This window comes from Tachypleus tridentatus, chromosome 3, assembly GCF_004210375.1.
Source record: "Tachypleus tridentatus isolate NWPU-2018 chromosome 3, ASM421037v1, whole genome shotgun sequence".
NCBI classification, from domain to species: domain Eukaryota; kingdom Metazoa; phylum Arthropoda; class Merostomata; order Xiphosura; family Limulidae; genus Tachypleus; species Tachypleus tridentatus.
The window spans coordinates 109,481,723-109,509,088 of NC_134827.1; the positions used below are offsets into that span (position 1 = coordinate 109,481,723).

Here is a 27,366-nt window from a genome sequence, read left to right on the forward strand (position 1 = left end):
CACCACTTCAAATTATGGACGACTAACACGAATAACCTCGAGTATCCTTGCGCGAAAATCCCGCAAAGAAACTAAGTTGTGAAATATCAAATGTATGTTGGAACAAATATTGTTCAGATATAATAATAATGTTATTTTAAACGAATTAAATGCGCGAGCGCACACAAACATGAGTTCAAATACCATACATTTCAAAAAAGTTTTTTTTTTTACTAACATGGCATATTATTTGACCCTCAACAACATAGCACTGCTTATGGACAAAGGGCCCTTTCTGCGACTTTTAACTTCAGGTCACACAAATAAAATTATTTAACTCAACAGCATCATAATTCTGACTACGAAGAACGGGTCACAACAGAAGCTCATTCTCTGTTCTAAATGAGTCATCGTCTGCTACCACGTTGTTTTTCTTTACATAAAGAAAACTAAAACAGATCAGTCGGACACAGCTCCACCTACGACACAAGGTTTGTTTGTTTGTTTTGGAATTTCGCACAAAGCTACTCGAAGGCTATCTGTGATAGCCGTCCCTAATTTAGCAGTGTAAGACTAGAGGAAAGACAGCTAGTCATCACCACCCACCGCCAACTCTTGGGCTACTCTTTTACCAACGAATAGTGGGATTGGCCGTCACATTATACACCCCCACGGTTGGGAGGGCGAGCATGTTTGGCGCGACGCGGGCGCGAACCCGCGACCCTCGGATTACGAGTCGCACGCCTTAACACGCTAGGCCATGCCGGGCCACAACACAAGGAAATCAAACTTTCCGGATTGTCTCGACCATCATAACATTATTGTTAAGAAATACAAACACGCTGACAACTGTCGCAGACTAGTCGTTTGTCAGACTTATCGGTTTATGACGCGACACTGAACAAAGAACATTAACAGAGATATTACTAATTTGCTGTGTTTCAAGAGAAATACGTAAAGTGCTCGAGTTCTTTTTTCCAAGTTTTTTTTAACTAGACATAAATTCATGTTGTTATTAGGTAAAAGCTTTCCAGATGCGATTTTCCAGCAAGTGAAACTTTTTAAGTTGTTTCCTACGACCTCTTGGGTTCAATTGTTTGAGAAGCACTTTCTGGGTAAATAGATAAGTTCAGTACTTTCACTTATAGTTGAAAAGTACTTTACGAGATAACGATGTTTAATACGGTTTGAATCAAATGGCCTCTTTGTTTTCTTGTACATTAAAGTGACTATTCGGTTAAACTTTTCCCTATTTCAACAAAAGTGAGCAAATAATCACGGGTTTTCCCCCATAACCCAAACGTAAAAAATAAATGTTTTTCCCGTTTTTTGACATCTGGGTATATTCTCAAGTTACCATTCCTTCACTTGAAATAAAGAAGTTGTTTAGATGAATAGATAGGGGGAGTTCGTTACTACCCTCCTACTTTAGTTTTGAGCTGCCCTTCTATATTGGGTAATATTTATATCAGGATATCGTAATAGTTGCTTCTGAGTATGTAGGTAGCAGGAGCTTAGGGCCGCTAGAGAAGAAAGCCATTGCTATAAAAGTTACTTTATAACTATCAAAAGGTGGCGCTGTTAACTTATTATCCACCACTCTTGTAATAAGTAGAAGCAATATCTTACTAGTCTAAAGTCTCAGAGATATAAAGAAAATTCCGACATCTTAGTTGACTGCGCGACAACCTGAACAAGACATATGAATACTGCTATTTTTAAGCTTTTAACTCCTGAGAAAAAATGGCTGACATCGTGAGACAGCTTACCACTTCATTCGTAAATAGTTCAGGTTAAATCGTTTCTAGTAACACAAGAAAGGAGTACTTGTCCAGAACTGATAAAACTGACAATTTTCCTTTATCACCACAAATCGTCTTCTGATAAAGGGCCCGGCCTGGCCAGATGGTTAAGGCACTCGACCCGTAAGTATGAGTGTCCCCAGTTCGAATCCTCGTCACACTCCAATTGTTCGACCTTTCAGCCATCACGCTTTAAGTTAAACAAAAAAGCACGACCTATGTAACTAAAGCTCCATACTTTATAGGACGCTTTAATTCCCTCTCACAGCTAAAGTGTTTCTTCATTAGATACTTTATAATGGGCTATCTGTATTAATTACAGGGATCGAACGCTAAGTTGTAGTGTTTTCAGCCTTCGACTTCACCACTGAACCGCCTTTCATGATTTAGCAAAACTGTCTCGTGGAAGATTGGTACAGTTTTCAAAATAACAATATTTCACATTGGAAAGTGGCCCGGCATGGCCAGGTGGCTAAGGCACTCGACTCATAATCTGAGGGTCACGGGCTCGAATCCCCATCACACCAAACATGCTCGCCCTTTCAGCCATAGGGGCATTATAATGTTACGGTAAATCCCACTATTCATTGGTAAAAGAGTAGCCCAAGATTTGGCGATGGGTGTTGATGACTAGCTGCCTTCCCTGTAGTCTTACACCGCTTAATTAGGGACTACTAGCGCAAATAACCACGTGTAGCTTCGCGCGAAATTCAAAACAAACAAAAAACGAACCTTCTTCCGATAAACGTTCATAAATAATAACAGTTTTTTCAATGTTTGGAAACGACACATCTTGTAGGAAGAGATATTATTCCGTTGTTTACAGTTTTCAGTCTACTAAAGGTATTTCATGATTAAATATCGATAACAAGGGATCCTGATACTAAGCAAAAGAAGAAAAACGCCTGGCGGTAACACAGTCAAATAGAAAATAATTATTCAACTTACCAAACGATGTATCAATTAGCAGATGTACCGCATTTTATAGAAAGGATTAAAACCCGTTTTTTTTCGTGTGAATTTGTTAGTTATAGAATATCTTTATCTTCAAAAGTCATAATGTCACGACTCTCAAGTTTGCATTGGTCGATAGTCCTTTAACTAGCATAGACATGCATTTCTATTGGCTGAAATCTCTTCAGTTTTGTATATTTAATTTTCATTGTTTGGAAAGCGCTTTAGTAGTTGTATACTTACTTTTAATTGGCCTGAAATCCCTTTACTAGTAAACACTTAACTTTTATAGGCTCTTCACTAGTGTGCACGTTAACACGTTTAGATACACGAGCAGTATTCTTTAAGTGAAACTTGTTTACTAATTTACCGGGGGCCCGGCGTGGCCAAGCGCGTTAAGATTGTAGGGGGGTGTTAGAGGTGGATGTTAGGTTATTAATTAGTATAGGTATAAAGGTGTTCCTTTATATTGGTTTATTTTGGACTTGAGTTGTTGTATAAGTAAGGCTTCTTTGATTTTACATTTGTTTATGTTTGTTTCTTTATTTAGTATTTGAGTGTTTTCTATGGTTATGTTGTGTTTATTTGACTTGCAGTGTTCGAAAACATGTGAAGGTGACTTTTTATGTTCTTTAAATCTGGTTTCCATTTTTCTACTTGTTTCTCCAATATAGAAGTCGTGGCAGTTATCACATTGTATTTTATAAATTATGTTGGTGTGGTGTTTGTCAGTGTAGTTTTTACATAGTATAGACCTCAGTTTTGTGCCTGGTTTTTGAATAAATTTGGTGTTTACTGGAATGTTGTGTTATAAGTTTTTCCAAATGGTTATTTTTTCACTGATATCAGGAACATATGGTGTACAGCGGTGTAAGGTTCTGTAGTTTGTTGTATCTTGGGATTTATTGTTGTTTGTTTGTTGTTGGTCTAGGTGTGTGTGTATAATGTTTTCTACGGTTTATGGAGGAAACTTATTGATGTTGATGAAGTATTGTTTTATTTTGTCTAATTCGTCGTTAATTTCATCAGGTAAACATAGTTTTATGGCTGTGTTTATTTGGTTTCTTAATATGTTAAGTTTTTGTATAATGTATAATCTAGTATGGATGATTTTTCAATGGCTAAAATATTTTCATTTAATAGGTTTCCTTGTAAAGTAGACCAACAGAGTAAAATTATATATTTACAGGGAATAAGTCGTTGTTTGAGAAGGAATTGAATTATTTTGGAATTTTAGCAACAAATACAGTTATAAGGAAAACTTTAATGAGAACCTTGATCAAGATGGCTGAAAAATCTTTTTTACGTCGTGGTTTGTAGGTCTGGTGATCGATTATTGGTCACCCATGTTTGTTATCCGTCTGTCCATTGTTCAACTACATCTAACGATCTGTTATAACAACGAGGGGTAGACTTAGAGGCTTACACGATAATAGAAACATCTGACGAGGCTAATAAGAAAGTTTCTCTAAAGGTTTTTGATCCTTTATGAAAAAGAAAATAATATTTTAAACTAAGGTCTAAGAACTTATGAAAGGTAAAAGTTAGAAATTCACCTTTTCTTAGTTACTTTTGAAGTTGACGCACGAGATGTTATAGTCAAAAAGACGAAACATTTCTTGTGTTACCCTAACCAGGTTTAAGACATGAGCTCAGCAACCACCACAACTGTTGGAGACAAGGATTATCAAATGGTATGAGGAAAATCTTATTTCTAATGTTACCCTAACTAGAGTCAGGTCATTAGTTAACAAAGGTCAACTCCTGTAAACAAGAATCATCAGATAATAAGAGAAATACTTTATTTCTAGTATTACCCTAAGTAGGGTCAGGTCGTGAGTTAACGAAGATCAACAAACACCGTAACTCCTGTAAATAATAATCATCCAGTGGTATGAGGAAAACATTATTTCTATTGTTACCCTAACGAGGGTTAGGTCAACAATCACCCGTTTCTGATGTGACAAAACAGCAACACATTTAACTAACGTGATTCAAACATGGATATTTCACAATAATAGGCGTCCTGAAAGCATTGTTTGTTTCTTTTGAATTTCGCGCAAAGCTACACGAGGGCTGTCTGTGCTAGCCATCCCTACTTCGGCAGTGTAAGACTAGAGGGAAGGCAGCTAGTCATCACCACCCACCGCCAACTCTTGGGCTACTCTTTTACCAATGAATGGAGTGAGATTGGCCGTAATATTATAACGCCCCCACGGCTGAAAGGGCATGCATGTCTCGTTGACGAGAATTCGAATACGCAAACCTCAGATTACGTGTCTAGCGCCCTGACCATCCGGTCATGTCAGGCCACAAAGCATTGTGATATTATTTCACAATTCGTGTTTCGTAGTGAGTTTTGACCTTTGTTAACAATAGAATGAACGCATGGAACCACATTGGATTATTTAAACATATTTTCATAAACTATTTACTTACCAACTTTGTTATCGATCCATGATCTCTCATTGGTTACAAGATATCTAAGAACATACGAGTCACATAAAAGGTACTTAAAATTTTTATAAATAGCTCACTTAAAAAAAATTAGTTATTTCATCTGTTTTATGTTACCTTCAAATTTTTAAGCTAAGTTTTATAAAATAAAAACTCGAGATAAATCAATTAGTGGACTGTACAGGAACAAACTGAACCCATTACCAGAAGTACGACAGGACATAGTGGTTATTTCTCGCAATCTGGGGGTTGCGAGCTCGAATCTCGCCCTTTCAACCGTGGGTGTGTTATAAAGTGACAATCCATTCCACTATTCGTTGGTAAAGGAGTAGCCCAAGAGTTTGCAGTTGGTGGTGATGACTAGCTGCCTTCTCTCTAATCTACCACTGCTAAATTAGGGATGATTAACGCAGATAGCCCTTGTGTAAGTTTGTGTGAAATTTAAGACAGATAAAAGAACTCGTAATCAGATCAACTTTTAGTTTCGCTTTAAGTGTGTGTGTGTTTTTCTCAGAGCTGTGTCCACCGAGGGGATTCGAACCTTTGACTTAAGCGTTGTAAATCCCTAAGACTTAGCACTATCCCAGCGGGGGACTCTTAAGTGGATAGCGTGCTCTAATCAGAAGTTAAAATAAAGTCTTTCTAAACATTCAATACATTTACCCCCCACAAAAATGTTCTTCCTTTCATATCGCCCCCAGTGGTACCGTGGTATGTCTGCGGACTCATATCGCTAAAAACCGTGTTTTGATACCTGTGATGGGCAGAGCACAAACAGCCCACTGTGTAGCTTTGTGATTAATTCTAAACAAAGAAATACAATCCTTTCATATCGCCCCCAGTGGTACCGTGGTATGTCTGCGGACTCATATCGCTAAAAACCGTGTTTTGATACGTGTGATGGGAAGAGCACAAACAGCCCACTGTGTAGCTTTGTGATTAATTCTAAACAAAGAAATACAATCCTTTCATGTCGCGTGTGCGACATTTATTGCTCTCTGCTAGAGTGAAATGTACGGATATGTTTTCTTCAAGAAATACATTCATTAAGATCATGTCAAAGTAAAAGGTAAATGAAAGGATATATTTGTAACCCGTGATGAAAGAAACAACAGGATAGACGACAATGAACAATGACACTGATAGAGAGGTTGTCCATCAAAAGGGTCGTGATTACGAGAAACCCCCTTGAAGTAAACATGTACCTCACCACGACTGGTCTGGGTATTAACACTTTTACTGATAAAGCAGAGAACAACGTTTCCACCTTCTTAGGTCACCTTCAGGTTAACAAAGAGGATTGTGGCTTTATTTTTGAATTTCGCCCAAAGCTCCACGAGGGCTGACTGCGCTAACCGTCACTAATTTAGCAGTGTAAGACTAGAGGGAAGGCAGCTAGTCATCACCACCCACCGCCAACTCTTGGGATACTTTTTATCTGGGAAAGGTTAGGCCTAACTAAACTACAGCAGAAAAACGTAGTGTTAATTTATTTCTTTACAGAATATAGGCTTAACTAATGTTAGGCCTAAGATAAGTGAACTTGTACAGGTTTCAGTGTCTGCGATTACAATTATTTAGTACTATTCCATAAATCCTGTATTTAAAAAAACTGTTGCCGTTACGATACTAAATTGACTGCAGATGTTTTATGGGTCTAAACTAGTAATAATATGAAACAAAGTATGACAGAATGTCTCACGAACGACATGGACTTCGTCTGTGAAAGATAAATAGAAAACTGACAAACGGAACGTAACACGAGCTGTTATAACGTCAGTGTAATTGGCAAAGCTACTATAAAAGTTTACCATTAAAAACATTTAGCACTGAATTCTCCGATTATTCAAATTGGTCACATCATACGATTCGTAAGAGATTTGATATAATTTTAGTACTTCCAACAGTTCTTAAAAAAAAAAAAAAGATATAACTTGCTGGGAAATAAAGAATTAGAGATGATTCGGGGAACTCATCTGAATATTGAATAGGATAATTGGATTGCTTTGCATCTTTGACATTCTGAAGAAAGAAAATAAAAGACAGGCTATTTCTACGACAGTCTTCAATGAAAATTATGTAAATATCAGCGTGAAGTCTGACTTAAAGAACTGGAATTATGAGACTAGGAAATTTAACAAGTATTTCAAATTCTGAACAACTCTACATGAAATATTTTATTTGAAAGATTGGGCCCACAGATCCGAAAATTGTTGAAGGCTGAATGATGAATTACATATAAATATCATAATTTATTTTCTATAATATTAAATTATGAAGCATAACAAATATTTTTGGTCATGTTTACCAGCCCCTAACCTCTGATTGTCTGTATAATAAGGTTAAAATAAAAAAAAAGGATTTGGTAACATTGAAATGATTCACCAATTCAGAAATTAAATATTTAGGGAACATGTCGACTAATTCATCATTGTGAGTGCCTTTTTAACCCTTGTTTATTTAAATGACTTTTAGTCTTTGTGGGTGGACAAGGGCGTAGTCTATTGGTTAGTTTGCCCTGGCTATGAATTCGTGGCGTTATGATGTCTAACTTGTCGTTTGAAAAACGGGGTTTCACATTTTGGAGTTTTGGAGCCATGGATGCATTACAAGAGTGACAGTTAAATCCCAATATTAGGTCATACAACAGAAATTCAGCAGATGGTGACAAGTCCTATAGTCTATCAGGTCAAAATTAGGTATGACTCTGAGCAACTTATGTAGTTTTTCACTAAACATTTTAAAATTTATTACAAAAATACAAAAAACTTAAATGATAGCGTTCATTTATAACAACTGTGATTCTAGGCGTCTATAGTAACAATATAAATATAATTAACCAAATGTTACAGAAACTTGTTTTAAAAAATCTCCCCAATTGCGAATCGAAATTCCTAAGAAGTGAAGCCTTCACTTAGGGCCGCGCTCTGTCTTATGATATATACATATATATATATGTTTCTTTACAAGCTGTTGGCATGATGAAGATTCAAAGCGAAGCTCGAGACGTTGTGTCGTACATTAGTAACAATAACGGTATGAACCGTCCGGTGGTGAGGGCGCTCGATTCGCAATCTGAGGACTGCGGGTTCGAATCTTCATGCCACCAAACATGCTCGCCCTTTTAGCCGTGGAGTCGTTATAATTCGACGGTCAATCCCACTGTTCATTAGTAAAAGAGTAATCCAAGAGTTGGCGGTGTGTGGTAATGACTAGATGCATTTCCTCTAGTCGCCCCCAACTGACAACACAGCGAAGTGTCTGTGGACTTACACCGTTAAAAACCGGGTTTCGATACCATGGTTGGCAGAAGACGTATAATCCGTTGTGTAGTGTTGTGCTTAATTCCAAATAAACAAACACAATTCACACTAGTCTCTCACTGCTAAAGTAGGAACGGTTAGCGCAGATGGCTGTCGTGTAGCTTTGCGCGAATTTCGAAACAACCAAACTAAGAAATGTCCTTAGACAAACTCAGTCGAAACTCCGGCCAAGATCGAGACGGTTTCTATGAGTAGAAATCTAATAAATTTTAAATGTCTGAATGCAAGTACAATTTAATCAGACTGTGGTGGAGGTTGACACTTTACGACACTGGGGGCCGCTGGTTTCGTATTTACTCATCAGTTTTATTCACAACAAGAGATGAGTTCCCTTTGGTCATCGTTACGTTGTCCCCCAAGACACAAAATAATTAACCCTCATTCTAGAACAGGCTGCAGGGTTTCATTAATTATATAAGGACGAGTTTTCAGAGGATTAAACTGGTGCAGGCTTCATGGTGTCGTTAAATGTATTCTAAATGACTCTCTTCTGCAACTGTGGTAAGAAATTGATTAGGGTAATCAATGAACTGGTCGTTTTCCTCTCGTTCACTCAGGAACCGAAAGTCTAGGAAACGGCTTTTTAACGACTGTTATTAGAATATAACAATAACATATAACCATGACAATATTCTACCAAATAAAAGTAATTCACTCAGATGTCACCTACAGTTCCTTTTCCTTTTGATAAATGGTAAAGACACATAGATAGTGCGTAGAATGATTCCAAGTTTAGAAAATAACGTTTATATTTAACAATTATTGTATTTTTTGGTTCGATTGTTCATCTCGAAAGAAAAATAAGAAATCAATTTTTTTTTAAAAAAATAGGAAGTAGGCTACCTACCTTTGTCCGGATTCTAGCTCCATTTATCCAGCTTTCTCAGTTTAGCAGATTGCCCAATGTGGCTCTGCTATAAAAAACAATAACACAGACTTAACTTCATCGCAGGAAAAACGTATGAATAGTTTCAGCTTATAATTTCGTTTTCTTTTTATCTTCACATCAAGGACGGGCCCCGACATGGCCAGGTGGGTTAAGGTGTGCGACTCGTAATCTGAGGGTCGCGGATTTGGATCCCCATCGCACCAAACATGCTCGCCCTTTCAGCCGTGGGGGCGTTATAATGTGCGGTCAATCCCACTATTCGTTGGTAAAAGAGTTGGCGGTGGGTGGTGATGACTAGCTGCCTTCCCTCTAGTCTTACACTGCTAAATTAGTGACGGCTAGCACAGATAGCCCTCGAGTAGCTATGTGCGAAATTCAAAAACAAACAAACAATCACTAAACATCATCACTTTGTTTGTGAACCATGAAAGACATCACAGATGTAAAACGTAATACAATAATCCTGCCGCCATCTTTATAATAAGAAGGATGAAAACTAGGAGCGTCTGGACTAAGCAGTGACAGTGGTTAACAACACAGTTTAAACACGTTGTTAACCACTGACAGTGGAGATGAACCATCAGTGGACAGCCTATTATAGAATTACCAGTGATAAATCTCGACAGTGATAAAACCTCTTATAGCAATTTTACAAAACGAAAGGTCGGTTTCGTTTTGGATTACCATTGTCTTACAGTAGCAACGTAAACGGAAAATGGAGTTTGTCCAAAAATCGCGATTCATGTGTATAACGAAGACTTAGGAATGATATACTTTTTTAGCCAATGAAACGAATAAATGCAATTGGTATGAAATTATGTCGGTAACTGATAAGTTCGTTTGTTGTTGTTGTTGTTGTTTTTAATTTCGCGCAAAGCTACACGAGGGCTATCTGCGCTAGCAGTCCCTAATTTAACAGTGTAAAACTAGAGGGAAGGCAGCTAGTCATCACCACCCACTGGAAACTCTTGGGCTACTCTTTTACCAACGAATAGTGGAATTGACCGTCACTTTATAACGCTCCATGGCTGAAAGGGCGAGCATGTTTGGTGTAACGGGGATTCGAACCCTCGACCCTCAGATTACGAGTCGAGCGCCATACCCACCTGGCCATGTCAGGCCCGGACACAGATTCATGTTATCTCATGAAAAAGTTACAGATATTCAGATGGTTATAAGAACTATAGATACACATAATTAGATGGTATATCCCCAAAGATCCTGGCAGCTATGAACACAGACATTTTCCATTACGAGTTAACAATAATAACAGAGTGTGACACTGGAGAAATGTTTACGTTTTATTAAACCTAATTGTGAATGTTTCGGTTTTGTTTGTATCCAATCACGATAAATATTTATGTATCTAGCGTATTTAATTTGAACAATCTTCAAAGCGCCACCTAGTTTGAAATACAGTTTATATATTTGGTGTTATTGGTTTATATCGCATTCACAGGTTCAACACTGCTATTCAGTTAACATGTCTTCTAGTGTTGGATGGATGTACAGGAGACAGTCGGCCTGGGGTATGTGTAGTAACCATGGTAACACTTTTGACCAATCACGAACAAGAATAAAAAGAAAGGTAATTCTAAACTGATGTTTGACTTGAATTTATTATTTGTATAAATGTACGTACAGACATATATCTCACTGCTCGTTTTTTTTAAATCTTGTGCAAAGCTATTTGAGTGCTATTTGCTCCAACCGTTCCTAATTTTGAAGTGATAGACATAGTGAAGACAGATATTCAACACCACCAACCGCCAATTTTTGGACTACCCTTTACTAACGAATAGTTGGACTGATCGTCACTTATAACGCCCTCGCGGTTAAAAGGACGAATATGTGCGCGAACAGGATTCGGAGCAACAACTCTTAAATTTCGAGTAGAGTACCCTAACCACCGGCCGTATAAACGTAATGTTTTCGTGATTTGATCACATTAATCTTAGTTTATTTGAACGAAGTTAATATTCCTAAATCCTTAAATTCCTGGTTGATAACGCGCAGCGGAATCCTCGCACGTTGAACCTAACACTGATCATGAAAGTGTTCTGAATGAGACAAATATCGCTCCTTTTTGTAGCCTTTTCACTAGACATCGAGTAAAAAACGAAGTAGGTGGAGGTTGAATAACTTCTAGGAAAAAGTCTCGTAACCTCATTACGTTCTTATATCATATATTGACACTTCAAGTCATGCTCTACACGACAGCCATGCATTCTGACATTAGTCTTGCAGTATATTTTTATTACAAAAGACTCTGTTGTACAGCTGTCTTTGTCAAAGCACACTCCTCCTCCCTGTATACTTTCCATAAGTCATTTAGTGAACAAAGACGACGGTTTTCCATATCTCGGTTCAGTTTCTATCTACCTGAGGTTTGTGACAGTTGAACGAATATTTCGTGGAAGCAAGTTGTGAACATGTGACTTGTGTCCATTTCACAGATGGATATTCTTATTCATTATGTTGTGAACTACTATCTAGAACACGTGGAGGACATTTTCTACTGACCTATGTATTTGTAGATTCTCTTCTGTTGCAAGACGCTGTACTTTGGTTACCACGATTGAGACACAATTTGTTACAGGTCTCTTTCCAGGTGGGCCTGGTGCACAAAGTTGATTCATATTCTTTTGCTTTCTAAATCCATCGAGTGTAAAGGATGTCTCCGCCTGGAAACTTGTAAGTCTCCGATATGAACACATCTTTATGATTTATATATTTTAAATGACCCAGGAACTTTAGTCATGTTTTGTACCTTACAGTAGTACACAACAGTACAATAATACACACCATGTTATGTACCACACAATAGTACACGTCATGTTTTGTACCACACAATAGTACACGTCATGTTTTGTACCACACAATAGTACACGTCATGTTTTGTACCACACAATAGTACACGTCATGTTTTGTACCACACAATAGTACACGTCATGTTTTGTACCACACAATAGTACACGTCATGTACAGCTCACGTCACTTAATTTTCTTAGCTCATATAAAGCCATCAGCCTATTTTCATATTTTGCCTGTGGTGGTACTTTCGACGGTAATATGAAATCTTGAGTTTCAAAGAAACATGAACTTCTTTCCATAATCAACTCGTACCTTTTATCTCAGCGCTTAAAAAGATCTTCCTTAAAGATGTAGAACCTCACCCAAGAGATTATGCTGTTTTCAGACAAGTTTCGTCACAGCACGCGATGTAATTTTTTATAGCTCCTGACGTCACGAATTGCGTAGCTCTCCTTAAACTGATGTCACATAAATATCTGATATCACTGTTCTCTTATTGACGTATGCACCACTAGTTTATTTAGGCAAAAGTTTGAAACACTTTGAAATATTTCAATTTTTAAAGTAACTTCCTGTCGTTCTGATTACAAATGATTTTAGTGGAATTTGACGGCTTATAGCATTAAACATCGGATTTATAACTACGGCAAGCAAACAGAAGACAGGCAGTTGAGTAGCGTTTCGCATAACAAAAAAGTATACCAAAGTTATTTTATACAGACTGGAGTACCCGTTCACATGGATGGAAGTTATGTAAACAAAAAAGTATACCAAAGTTATTTTATACAGACTGGAGTACCCGTTCACATGGACGGAAGTTATGTAAACAAAAAAGTATACCTAAGTTATTTCATACAGACTGGAGTACCCGTTCACATGGACGGAAGTTATGTAAACAAAAAAGTATACCAAAGTTATTTCATACAGACTGGAATACCCGTTCACATGGACGGAAGTTATGTAAACAAAAAAGTATAACAAAGTTATTTCATACAGACTGGAGTACCCGTTCACAAGGACGGATGTTATGTAAACAAAAAAGTATACCAAAGTTATTTCATACAGACTGGAGTACCCGTTCACATGGACGGAAGTTATGTAAACAAAAAAGTATACCAAAGTTATTTCATACAGACTGAAGTACCCGTTCACATGGACGAAAGTTATGTAACGAAAAAAGTATACCTAAGTTATTTCATACAGACTGGAGTACCCGTTCACATGGACGGAAGTTATGTAAACAAAAAAGTATACCAAAGTTATTTCATACAGACTGGAATACCCGTTCACATGGACGGAAGTTATGTAAACAAAAAAGTATACCAAAGTTATTTCATACAGACTGGAGTACCCGTTCACAAGGACGGATGTTATGTAAACAAAAAAGTATACCAAAGTTATTTCATACAGACTGGAGTACCCGTTCACATGGACGGAAGTTATGTAAACAAAATGTATACCAGTTATTTCATACAGACTGGAGTACCCGTTCACATGGACGGAAGTTATGTAAACAAAATGTATACCAAAGTTATTTCATACAGACTGGAGTACCCGTTCACATGGACGGAAGTTATGTAAACAAAAAAGTATACCAAAGTTATTTCATACAGACTGAAGTACCCGTTCACATGGACGGAAGTTATGTAAAGAAAAAAGTATACCAAAGTTATTTCATACAGACTGGAGTACCCGTTCACATGGACGGAAGTTATGTAAACAAGAAAGTATACCAAAGTTATTTCATACAGATTGGAGTACCCGTTCACATGGACGGAAGTTATGTAAACAAAAAAGTATACCAAAGTTATTTCATACAGACTGGAGTACCCGTTCACATGGACGGAAGTTATGTAAACAAAAAAGTATACCTAAGTTATTTCATACAGACTGGAGTACCCGTTCACATGGACGGAAGTTATGTAAACAAAATGTATACCAAAGTTATTTCATACAGACTGGAGTACCCGTTCACATGGACGGAAGTTATGTAAACAAAATGTATACCAAAGTTATTTCATACAGACTGGAGTACCCGTTCACATGGACGGAAGTTATGTAAACAAAATGTATACCAAAGTTATTTCATACAGACTGGAGTACCCGTTCACATGGACGGAAGTTATGTAAACAAAAAAGTACACCAAAATTATTTCATACAGACTGGAGTACCCGATCACATGGACGGAAGTTGTGTAAGCAAAAAAGTAAACCAAAGTTATTTCATACAGACTGGAGTACCCGTTCACATGGACGGAAGTTATGTAAACAAAATGTATACCAAAGTTATTTCATACAGACTGGAGTACCCGTTCACATGGACGGAAGTTATGTAAACAAAAAAGTATACCAAAGTTATTTCATACAGACTGGAGTACCCGTTCACATGGACGGAAGTTATGTGAACAAAAAAGTATACCAAAGTTATTTCATACAGACTGGAGTACCCGTTCAAATGGACGGAAGTTATGTAAACAAAAAAGTATACCAAAGTTATTTCATACAGACTGGAGTACCCGTTCACATGGACGGAAGTTATGTAAACAAAAAAGTACACCAAAGTTATTTCATACAGACTGGAGTACCCGTTCACATGGACGGAAGTTATGTAAGCAAAAAAGTAAACCAAAGTTATTTCATACAGACTGGAGTACCCGTTCACATGGACGGAAGTTATGTAAACAAAAAAGTATACCAAAGTTATTTTATACAGACTGGAGTACCCGTTCACATGGACGGAAGTTATGTAAACAAAACGTATACCAAAGTTATTTCATACAGACTGGAGTACCCGTTCACATGGACGGAAGTTATGTAAACAAAATGTATACCAAAGTTATTTCATACAGACTGGAGAACCCGTTAACATGGACGGAAGTTATGTAAACAAAAAAAGTGTACCAAAGGTATTTCATACAGACTGGAGTACCCGTTCACATGGACGGAAGTTATGTAAACAAAAAAGTATACCAAAGTTATTTCATTCAGACTGGAGTACCCGTTCACATGGACGGAAGTTATGTAAACAAGAAAGTATACCAAAGTTATTTCATACAGACTGGAGTACCCGTTCACATGGACGGAAGTTATGTAAGCAAAAAAGTATACCTAAGTTATTTCATACAGACTGGAGTACCCGTTCACATGGACGGAAGTTATGTAAACAAGAAAGTATACCTAAGTTATTTCATACAGACTGGAGTACCCGTTCACATGGACGGAAGTTATGTAAACAAAATGTATACCAAAGTTATTTCATACAGACTGGAGTACCCGTTCACATGGACGGAAGTTATGTAAACAAAAAAAGTATACCAAAGTTATTTCATACAGACTGGAGTACCCGTTCACATGGACGGAAGTGATGTAAGCAAAAAAGTAAACCAAAGTTATTTCATACAGACTGAAGTACCCGTTCACATGGACGGAAGTTATGTAAACAAAATGTATACCAAAGTTATTTCATACAGACTGGAGTACCCGTTCACATGGACGGAAGTTATGTAACCAAAAAAGTATACGTAAGTTATTTCATACAGACTGGAGTACCAGTTCACACGGACGGAAGTTATGTAAACAAAAAAGTGTACCTAAGTTATTTCATACAGACTGGAGTACCCGTTCACATGGACGGAAGTTATGTAAACAAGACAGTATACCTAAGTTATTTCATACAGACTGGAGTACCCGTTCACATGGACGGAAGTTATGTAAACAAAATGTATACCAAAGTTATTTCATACAGACTGGAGTACCCGTTCACATGGACGGAAGTTATGTAAATTAATGGCCAATTAATGAAAGGTTATCTTAAGATTTGAAAAGTTCCTTTTCATTATATTATATTTAAGTAGATAACACACAACAAACAGTACTGTTATATTTATATAGATAACACACAACAAACAGTACTGTTATATTTATACAGATAACACACAAGAGACAGTAGTATTATATTTATACAGATAACACACAAGAGACAGTACTGTTATATTTATACACATAACACACAAGAGACAGTACTGTTATATTTATACAGATAACACACAAGAGACAGTAGTATTATATTTATACAGATAACACACAAGAGACAGTACTGTTATATTTATACACATAACACACAACAGACAGTACTATTATATTTATACAGATAACACACAACAGACAGTACTGTTATATTTATACAGATAACACACAAGAGACAGTACTGTTATATTTATACAGATAACACACAACAGACAGTACTATTATATTTATACAGATAACACACAGTACTATTATATTTATATAAATAACACACAAGAGACTACTGTTAAATTTATACAGATAACACACAAGAGACAGTACTATTATATTTATACAGATAACACACAACAGACAGTACTGTTATATTTATACACATAACACACAAGAGACAGTACTGTTATATTTATACAGATAACACACAACAGACAGTACTATTATATTTATACAGATAACACACAGTACTATTATATTTATATAGATAACACACAAGAGACTACTGTTAAATTTATACAGATAACACACAACAAACAGTACTGTTATATTTATACAGATTACACACAAGAGACAGTACTATTATATTTATATAGATAACACACAAGAGACAGTACTCTTATATTTATACAGATAACACACAACAAACAGTACTATTATATCTATACAGATAACACACAACAGACAGTACTATTATATTTATACAGATAACACACAAGAGACAGTACTATTATATCTATACAGATAACACACAAGAGACAGTACTGTTATATTTATACACATAACACACAAGAGACAGTACTGTTATATTTATACAGATAACACACAAGATACAGTACTGTTATATTTATATAGATAACACACAACAGACAGTACTGTTATATTTATACAGATAACACACAACAGACAGTAGTATTATATTTATATAGATAACACACAAGAGACAGTACTGTTATATTTATACAGATAACACACAACAGACAAAACTATTATATTTATATAGATAACACACAACAGACAGTACTGTTATATTTATACAGATAACACACAACAGACAGTAATATTATATTTATATAGATAACACACAACAAACAGTACTATTATATTTATACAGATAACACACAACATACAGTACTATTATATTTATAGAGATAACACACAAGAGACAGTACTGTTATATTTATACACATAACACACAAGAGACAGTACTGTTATATTTATACAGATAACACACAAGATACAGTACTGTTATATTTATATAGATAACACACAACAGACAGTACTGTTATATTTATACAGATAACACACAACAGACAGTAGTATTATATTTATATAGATAACACACAAGAGACAGTACTGTTATATTTATACAGATAACACACAACAGACAAAACTATTATATTTATACAGATAACACACAACAGACAGTAATATTATATTTATATAGATAACACACAACAAACAGTACTATTATATTTATACAGATAACACACAACATACAGTACTATTATATTTATACAGATAACACACAACAAACCGTACTGTTATATTTATATAGATTACATACAACAGACAGTACTATTATATGTATATACACAATATACTATCGTCAATACTGTTGTATTTATATGGAATGTGTTGTCTATTTCTAGCCCTTAACTGACGACGTAACTTTGCTTCTCCGTTAACGACATAAAGAAAATCCCAAACTTCAATAGTGAATTTAATAAGTGCCCAGTGTGATAAACGTATACAGTGGATAATCAGAAATAACAATCCCAGATATATCTGCTTTATTGTAAAAGGTAAATTTACACAATGGGCCATTGTGTTGTGCTTTCCGCGTGCATCGAAACCCGATTTTTGGCGTTAAACCTTACAGCTAAATAGGTGGGGTATTTAAGATATTAAGATAAATTTAAATGTTATTAGAAAACGTAAGTTTAGTCAAAGTAACCTTCGTAAACAACTCAGTCGTTTGTGGCAGCAGAGAAAACATTCGCAGAAACTGTCAGATTAAACATCCAAACTAAGCCCTAGTCGTCAACGGAAAAACTGTCTTCTACACAGGAACATCTGTCATTCCCTACTCTTGTTTTCTTTCGTAAGTAACTTCAGAAATCTTTATTTTTAAGACTAAAATCAAACAATTTGTCTTTTTACTTAACGGTAGTAAGTCGTCTGAAAATACTTCTGTTGTTACATAAGCTCTGATTCGTTACGTTTGTGGAACGTGGCTCGTTTCCTTGGCAACTTTATTAAACACTGAAACCCTCTCGAAATTCCAATAACGTCTCTATTCTCAAACAGATAAATATTTTGTTTTTCTACCAGTCATCACCACAACGCTATTCTATTCGTTTGACATCAGATACAAGAAGTTTAGGCTTGTGTAAAACAACACTGTTCTACAAGTATTTCAGGCCTGTCTAAGATAACTCTTATATGTGTTTGACATCAGATACAAGAAGTTTAAGCATGTGTAAAACAACACTGTTCTACAAGTATTTCAGGCCTGTCTAAGATAACTCTTATATGTGTTTGACATCAGATACAAGAAGTTTAGGCTTGTGTAAAGCAACACTGTTCTACAAGTATTTCAGGCCTGTCTAAGATAACTCTTATATGTGTTTGACTTGAGATACAAGAAGTTTAGGCTTGTGTAAAACAACACTGTTCTACAAGTATTTCAGGCCTGTCTAAGATAACTCTTATATGTGTTTGACATCAGATACAAGAAGTTTAGGCTTGTGTAAAACAACACTGTTCTACAAGTATTTCAGGCCTGTCTAAGATAACTCTTCTATGTGTTTGACATCAGATACAAGAAGTTTAAGCATGTGTAAAACAACACTGTTCTACAAGTATTTCAGGCCTGTCTAAGATAACTCTTATATGTGTTTGACATCAGATACAAGAAGTTTAGGCTTGTGTAAAACAACACTGTTCTACAAGTATTTCAGGCCTGTCTAAGATAACTCTTATATGTGTTTGACTTGAGATACAAGAAGTTTAGGCTTGTGTAAAACAACACTGTTCTACAAGTATTTCAGGCCTGTCTAAGATAACTCTTCTATGTGTTTGACTTGAGATACAAGAAGTTTAGGCTTGTGTAAAACAACACTGTTCTACAAGTATTTCAGGCCTGTCTAAGATAACTCTTATATGTGTTTGACATCAGATACAAGGAGCATTACCAGAAGTATACTTACAATTTACAGAACACACATGACACTAGTCGTAGAATACTTCTGTATAGCATGGATACATGTATGAAAAAGACACATAATACAGCAAATACGAAATTATATTTCAACGAAAGCATATAGAAACCCACGATCAACAAACTTAGAATTTCGACACAGCTCCTCAACTTGTCAACTCTGTCAGACAGACTCCTGCATAACTAGCTTCAATATTCTAATGAAAATATTAATAAAAATAAATTGATGAGCAAACTAGACAGTTACATAATACATGATGAAATAAGAAACTTACAGACCAAACAGTTGTAAGCTGACCATAAGATATGATGAAATAAGAAACTTACAGACCAAACAGTTGTAAGCTGACCATAAGATATGATGAAATAAGAAACTTACAGACCAAACAGTTGTAAGCTGACCATGATACATGATGAAATAAGAAACTTACAGACCAAACACTTGTAAGCTGACCATGATACATGATGAAATAAGAAACTTACAGACCAAACAGTTGTAAGCTGACCATCATACATGATGAAATAAGAAACTTACAGACCAAACAGTTGTAAGCTGACCATAATACATGATGAAATAAGAAACTTACAGACCAAACAGTTGTAAGCTGACCATGATACATGATGAAATAAGAAACTTACAGACCAAACAGTTGTAAGCTGACCATGATACATGATGAAATAAGAAACTTACAGACCAAACAGTTGTAAGTTAGACCATGATACATGATGAATGTGAAACACAGACCAAACAGTTGTAAGCTGACCATGATACATGATGAAATAAGAAACTTACAGACCAAACAGTTGTAAGCTGACCATGATACATGATGAAATAAGAAACTTACAGACCAAACAGTTGTAAGCTGACCATGATACATGATGAATAAGAAACTTACAGACCAAACAGTTGTAAGCTGACCATGATACATGATGAAATAAGAAACTTACAGACCAAACAGTTGTAAGCTGACCATGATACATGATGAAATAAGAAACTTACAGACCAAACAGTTGTAAGCTGACCATGATACATGATGAAATAAGAAACTTACAGACCAAACAGTTGTAAGCTGACCATGATACATGATGAAATAAGAAACTTACATTGTAAGCTGACCATGATACATGATGAAATAAGAAACTTACAGACCAAACAGTTGTAAGCTGACCATGATACATGATGAAATAAGAAACTTACAGACCAAACAGTTGTAAGCTGACCATGATACATGATGAAATAAGAAACTTACAGACCAAACAGTTGTAAGCTGACCATGATACATGATGAAATAAGAAACATTACAGACCAAACAGTTGTAAGCTGACCATGATACATGATGAAATAAGAAACTTACAGACCAAACAGTTGTAAGCTGACCATGATACATGATGAAATAAGAAACTTACAGACCAAACAGTTGTAAGCTGACCATGATACATGATGAAATAAGAAACTTACAGACCAAACAGTTGTAAGCTGACCATGATACATGATGAAATAAGAAACTTACAGACCAAACAGTTGTAAGCTGACCATGATACATGATGAAATAAGAAACTTACAGACCAAACAGTTGTAAGCTGACCATGATACATGATGAAATAAGAAACTTACAGACCAAACAGTTGTAAGCTGACCATGATACATGATGAAATAAGAAACTTACAGACCAAACAGTTGTAAGCTGACCATGATACATGATGAAATAAGAAACTTACAGACCAAACAGTTGTAAGCTGACCATGATACATGATGAAATAAGAAACTTACAGACCAAACAGTTGTAAGCTGACCATGATACATGATGAAATAAGAAACTTACAGACCAAACAGTTGTAAGCTGACCATGATACATGATGAAATAAGAAACTTACAGACCAAACAGTTGTAAGCTGACCATGATACATGATGAAATAAGAAACTTACAGACCAAACAGTTGTAAGCTGACCATGATACATGATGAAATAAGAAACTTACAGACCAAACAGTTGTAAGCTGACCATGATACATGATGAAATAAGAAACTTACAGACCAAACAGTTGTAAGCTGACCATGATACATGATGAAATAAGAAACTTACAGACCAAACAGTTGTAATACCATGATACATGATGAAATAAGAAACTTACAGACCAAACAGTTGTAAGCTGACCATGATACATGATGAAATAAGAAACTTACAGACCAAACAGTTGTAAGCTGACCATGATACATGATGAAATAAGAAACTTACAGACCAAACAGTTGTAAGCTGACCATGATACATGATGAAATAAGAAACTTACAGACCAAACAGTTGTAAGCTGACCATGATACATGATGAAATAAGAAACTTACAGACCAAACAGTTGTAAGTTAACCATGATACATGATGAATGTGGAAACTTACAGACCAAACAGTTGTAAGCTGACCATGATACATGATGAATGTGGAAACTTACAGACCAAACAGTTGTAAGCTGACCATGATACATGATGAAATAAGAAACTTACAGACCAAACAGTTGTAAGCTGACCATGATACATGATGAAATAAGAAACTTACAGACCAAACAGTTGTAAGCTGACCATGATACATGATGAAATAAGAAACTTACAGACCAAACAGTTGTAAGCTGACCATGATACATGATGAAATAAGAAACTTACAGACCAAACAGTTGTAAGCTGACCATGATACATGATGAAATAAGAAACTTACAGACCAAACAGTTGTAAGCTGACCATGATACATGATGAAATAAGAAACTTACAGACCAAACAGTTGTAAGCTGACCATGATACATGATGAAATAAGAAACTTACAGACCAAACAGTTGTAAGCTGACCATGATACATGATGAAATAAGAAACTTACAGACCAAACAGTTGTAAGCTGACCATGATACATGATGAAATAAGAAACTTACAGACCAAACAGTTGTAAGCTGACCATGATACATGATGAAATAAGAAACTTACAGACCAAACAGTTGTAAGCTGACCATAATACATGATGAAATAAGAAACTTACAGACCAAACAGTTGTAAGCTGACCATGATACATGATGAAATAAGAAACTTACAGACCAAACAGTTGTAAGCTGACCATAATACATGATGAAATAAGAAACTTACAGACCAAACAGTTGTAAGCTGACCATGATACATGATGAAATAAGAAACTTACAGACCAAACAGTTGTAAGTTAACCATGATACATGATGAATGTGGAAACTTACAGACCAAACAGTTGTAAGCTGACCATGATACATGATGAATGTAATAAACTTACAGACCAAACAGTTGTAAGCTGACCATGATACATGATGAAATAAGAAACTTACAGACCAAACAGTTGTAAGCTGACCATGATACATGATGAAATAAGAAACTTACAGACCAAACAGTTGTAAGCTGACCATGATACATGATGAAATAAGAAACTTACAGACCAAACAGTTGTAAGCTGACCATGATACATGATGAAATAAGAAACTTACAGACCAAACAGTTGTAAGCTGACCATGATACATGATGAAATAAGAAACTTACAGACCAAACAGTTGTAAGCTAACCATGATACATGATGAATGTGAAACTTACAGACCAAACAGTTGTAAGCTGACCATGATACATGATGAATGTGAAACTTACAGACCAAACAGTTGTAAGCTGACCATGATACATGATGAAATAAGAAACTTACAGACCAAACAGTTGTAAGCTGACCATGATACATGATGAAATAAGAAACTTACAGACCAAACAGTTGTAAACTGACCATGATACATGATGAAATAAGAAACTTACAGACCAAACAGTTGTAAGCTGACCATGATACATGATGAAATAAGAAACTTACAGACCAAACAGTTGTAAGCTGACCATGATACATGATGAAATAAGAAACTTACAGACCAAACAGTTGTAAGCTGACCATGATACATGATGAAATAAGAAACTTACAGACCAAACAGTTGTAAGCTGACCATGATACATGATGAAATAAGAAACTTACAGACCAAACAGTTGTAAGCTGACCATGATACATGATGAAATAAGAAACTTACAGACCAAACAGTTGTAAGCTGACCATGATACATGATGAAATAAGAAACTTACAGACCAAACAGTTGTAAGCTGACCATGATACATGATGAAATAAGAAACTTACAGACCAAACAGTTGTAAGCTGACCATAATACGTGATGAAATAAGAAACTTACAGACCAAACAGTTGTAAGCTGACCATGATACATGATGAAATAAGAAACTTACAGACCAAACTGTTGTAAGTTAACAGATTCCTAGACAGAAATGTAGCTCTATTTTTAAAGGGTTTATATGTAAAAATGTTTGTGACTGTATTGATGGAACTGTATTATGACCACGTAGTAATAGTAACATCTTCCATGAGTGAAACTGATGAAAATATTACCTCGTGAACTGGACGTGGCACAGAAACCGTACGTTAATTAAACTACTGACAGCAGACAAAATTTAATATATCATGAGTAATACAACAATAATGTAAGATTGTTACCTAGGATTCAGTAACAACATAAACAAAGTAACAATACATCAGAAGAAAGGAGTGGTCTACAACTAACCTGACCCCCCTGACCTACATGGACTGAATACAGATTAATATAACTATTATAAAAAAAAAAAAAACATAGTCTCTATTCACACGCCACCTGCCGTAAGCCCAAGAAACCAGAAAAAAGTGTGGTCTGTTTTAGTGATAGTTTAGTTGATTTTAAAGACAGGCATAGTAACTATCCATGCTAGGTAAAACAGAAACTCAATCCACAATGGTAAGTTTATTAAACGCTTGTTTCTAGAAGTCTCAACTGTGTCAACTACGGAAATTAAATAAAAGTTGAGTAATTACAACTTCATTAATTACTCGAAATTGTTCTCAAATGAAGTGTTCAGTATAGCGCACGTCATTACTTAGATGGCGCTGCGAAAGACAGATACATTTGGGGAAAGTGCGACAGTAATAAACAGATGGCTCGAGCATACGATGAAAAGCGTTTCGTCTCGCGCTGAACTGAGACGGTGGGAACGAGGCGATTTCTTATGATAAGAATTTACCTATCACGGTATCGATTCACGTGATTTACTTAGACTTGCACCGATTATTTAGTAACCTCCCGTCTAGCGAGATACCACGAGCCAGTCTGCCAGAGCATGAACACACACTGGGTCCAGCTGGTTCGACGGTGGACGGACATGATCCCTGAAACTGACATGTATAGATCACATGAGCAACAAACGCTTCTGAAATTCTCCAAGGTTGTGACTCTCGGATTTCTCGTCATGACGGTGTTCAACGACGCACAAAGTCAACACGGGCCGTGCTTCGGATGTGAGGAGTACCGTCAGACTCACCCCAACTCTCACCCTTACGATAAGGTAGGTGATGTCCGACTTGCTCCATCTCTCATCCTTACGATAAGGTAGGTGACGTCCGACTCGCTCCAACTCTCACCCTTACGATAAGGTAGGTGATGTCCGACTTGCTCCATCTCTCACCCTTACGATAAGGTAGGTGATGTCCGACTTGCTCCATCTCTCACCCTTACGATAAGGTAGGTGATGTCCGACTCGCTCCAGCTCTTATCCTTACGATATGGTAGGTGATGTCCGACTCGCTCCAACTCTCATCCTTACGATAAGGTAGGTGACATCCGACTTGCTCCAACTCTCACCCTTACGATAAGGTAGGTGATGTCCGACTCGCTCCAACTCTCATCCTTACGATAAGGTAGGTGACATCCGACTTGCTCCAACTCTCACCCTAACGATAAGGTAAGTGATGTCCGACTCGCTCCAACTCTCATCCTTACGATAAGGTAAGTGACGTCCGACTCGCTCCAACTCTCATCCTTACGATAAGGTAGGTGATGTCCGACTCGCTCCAACTCTCACCCTTACGATAAGGTAGGTGATGTCCGACTCGCTCCAACTCTCATCCTTACGATAAGGTAGGTGATGTCCGACTTGCTCCAACTCTCATCCCTACGATAAGGTAAGTGACGTCCGACTCGCTCCAACTCTCACCCTTACGATATGGTAGGTGATGTCCGACTCGCTCCAACTCTCACCCTTACGATAAGGTAGGTGATGTCCGACTCGCTCCAACTCTCATCCTTACGATAAGGTAAGTGACGTCCGACTCGCTCCAACTCTCACCCTTACGATAAGGTAGGTGATGTCCGACTCGCTCCAACTCTCATCCTTACGATAAGGTAGGTGATGTCCGACTCGCTCCAACTCTCATCCTTACGATAAGGTAGGTGATGTCCGACTCGCTCCAACTCTCATCCTTACGATATGGTAGGTGACGTCCGACTCGCTCCAACTCTCACCCTTACGATAAGGTGGGTGATGTCCGACTCGCTCCAACTCTCACCCTTACGATAAGGTGGGTGATGTCCGACTCGCTCCAACTCTCATCCTTACGATATGATAGGTGATGTCCGACTTGCTCCAACTCTCACCCTAACGATAAGGTATGTGATGTCCGACTTGCTCCAACTCTCACTCTTACGATAAGGTAGGTGATGTCCGACTTGCTCCAAATCTCACTCTTACGACAAGGTAGGTGATGTCCGACTTGCTCCAAATCTCACTCTTACGACAAGGTAGGTGATGTCCGACTTGCTCCAACTCTCATCCTTACGATATGGTATGTGATGTCCGACTCGCTCCAACTCTCATCCTTACGATAAGGTAGGTGATGTCCGACTCGCTCCAAATCTCTCTCTTACGATAAGGTAAGTCATCGTTAACGCTAGTTGAAACAAAGGTTATGGAACTATACTATCGTATCACTGTCACCTTTAGTTTTACTGACCAATTGGTTATTTAGAACCTGGGCTGAAGAACTATAGTGTAACCTTACGGTAGTTTTACTGACCAATTGGTTATTTAGAACCTGGGCTAAATAACTATAGTGTAACCTTACGGTAGTTTTACTGACCAATTGGTTATTTAGAACCTGGGCTGAAGAACTATAGTGTAACCTTACGGTAGTTTTACTGACCAATTGGTTATTTAGAACCTGGCCTGAAGAACTATAGTGTAACCTTACGGTAGTTTTACTGACCAATTGGTTATTTAGAACCTGGGCTAAATAACTATAGTGTAACCTTACGGTAGTTTTACTGACCAATTGGTTATTTAGAACCTGGGCTGAAGAACTATAGTGTAACCTTACGGTAGTTTTACTGACCAATTGGTTATTTAGAACCTGGCCTGAAGAACTATAGTGTAACCTTACGGTAGTTTTACTGACCAATTGATTATTTAAAACCTGGGCTGAAGAACTATAGTGTAACCTTACGGTAGTTTTACCGACCAATTGGTTATTTAGAACCTGGGCTAAATAACTATAGTGTAACCTTACGGTAGTTTTACTGACCAATTGGTTATTTAGAACCTGGCCTGAAGAACAATAGTGTAACCTTACGGTAGTTTTACTGACCAATTGATTATTTAGAACCTGGGCTGAAGAACTATAGTGTAACCTTACGGTAGTTTTACTGACGAATTGGTTATTTAGAACCTGGGCTGAAGAACTATAGTGTAACCTTACGGTAGTTTTACTGACCAATTGGTTATTTAGAACCTGGCCTGAAGAACTATAGTGTAACCTTACGGTAGTTTTACTGACCAATTGGTTATTTAGAACCTGGCCTGAAGAACTATAGTGTAACCTTACGGTAGTTTTACTGACCAATTGATTATTTAGAACCTGGGCTGAAGAACTATAGTGTAACCTTACGGTAGTTTTACTGACCAATTGGTTATTTAGAACCTGGGCTAAATAACTATAGTGTAACCTTACGGTAGTTTTACTGACCAATTGGTTATTTAGAACCTGGCCTGAAGAACTATAGTGTAACCTTACGG

At 36.7% G+C, this 27,366-nt stretch overlaps 1 protein-coding gene and 1 long non-coding RNA gene across 4 annotated transcripts in view; one reads left to right on the forward strand and one right to left on the reverse strand.

The window, feature by feature from the left end:
• LOC143247728 (uncharacterized) overlaps positions 1 to 27,366 on the reverse strand; it is a 194,858-nt gene that overhangs the window by 111,931 nt on the left and 55,561 nt on the right. For both annotated transcript variants that reach the window (XR_013026681.1, XR_013026682.1), the window contains exon 3: positions 9,363 to 9,429. This is a non-coding gene — a long non-coding RNA (uncharacterized LOC143247728). The remainder of the gene's footprint in view (positions 1 to 9,362; positions 9,430 to 27,366) is intronic.
• LOC143247723 (CCN family member 2-like) overlaps positions 10,672 to 27,366 on the forward strand; it is a 28,015-nt gene continuing 11,320 nt past the window's right edge. Inside the window, exon 1 of one of the 2 annotated variants that reach the window (XM_076496144.1) lies at positions 10,672 to 10,992. In XM_076496144.1, coding sequence (XP_076352259.1) covers positions 10,888 to 10,992 — 105 coding nt within the window. In that variant the 5' untranslated portion in view covers positions 10,672 to 10,887. Of the gene's footprint in view, positions 10,993 to 24,257; positions 24,865 to 27,366 lie in introns of those variants that run through there. The other variant, XM_076496143.1, reaches the window with a different exon arrangement.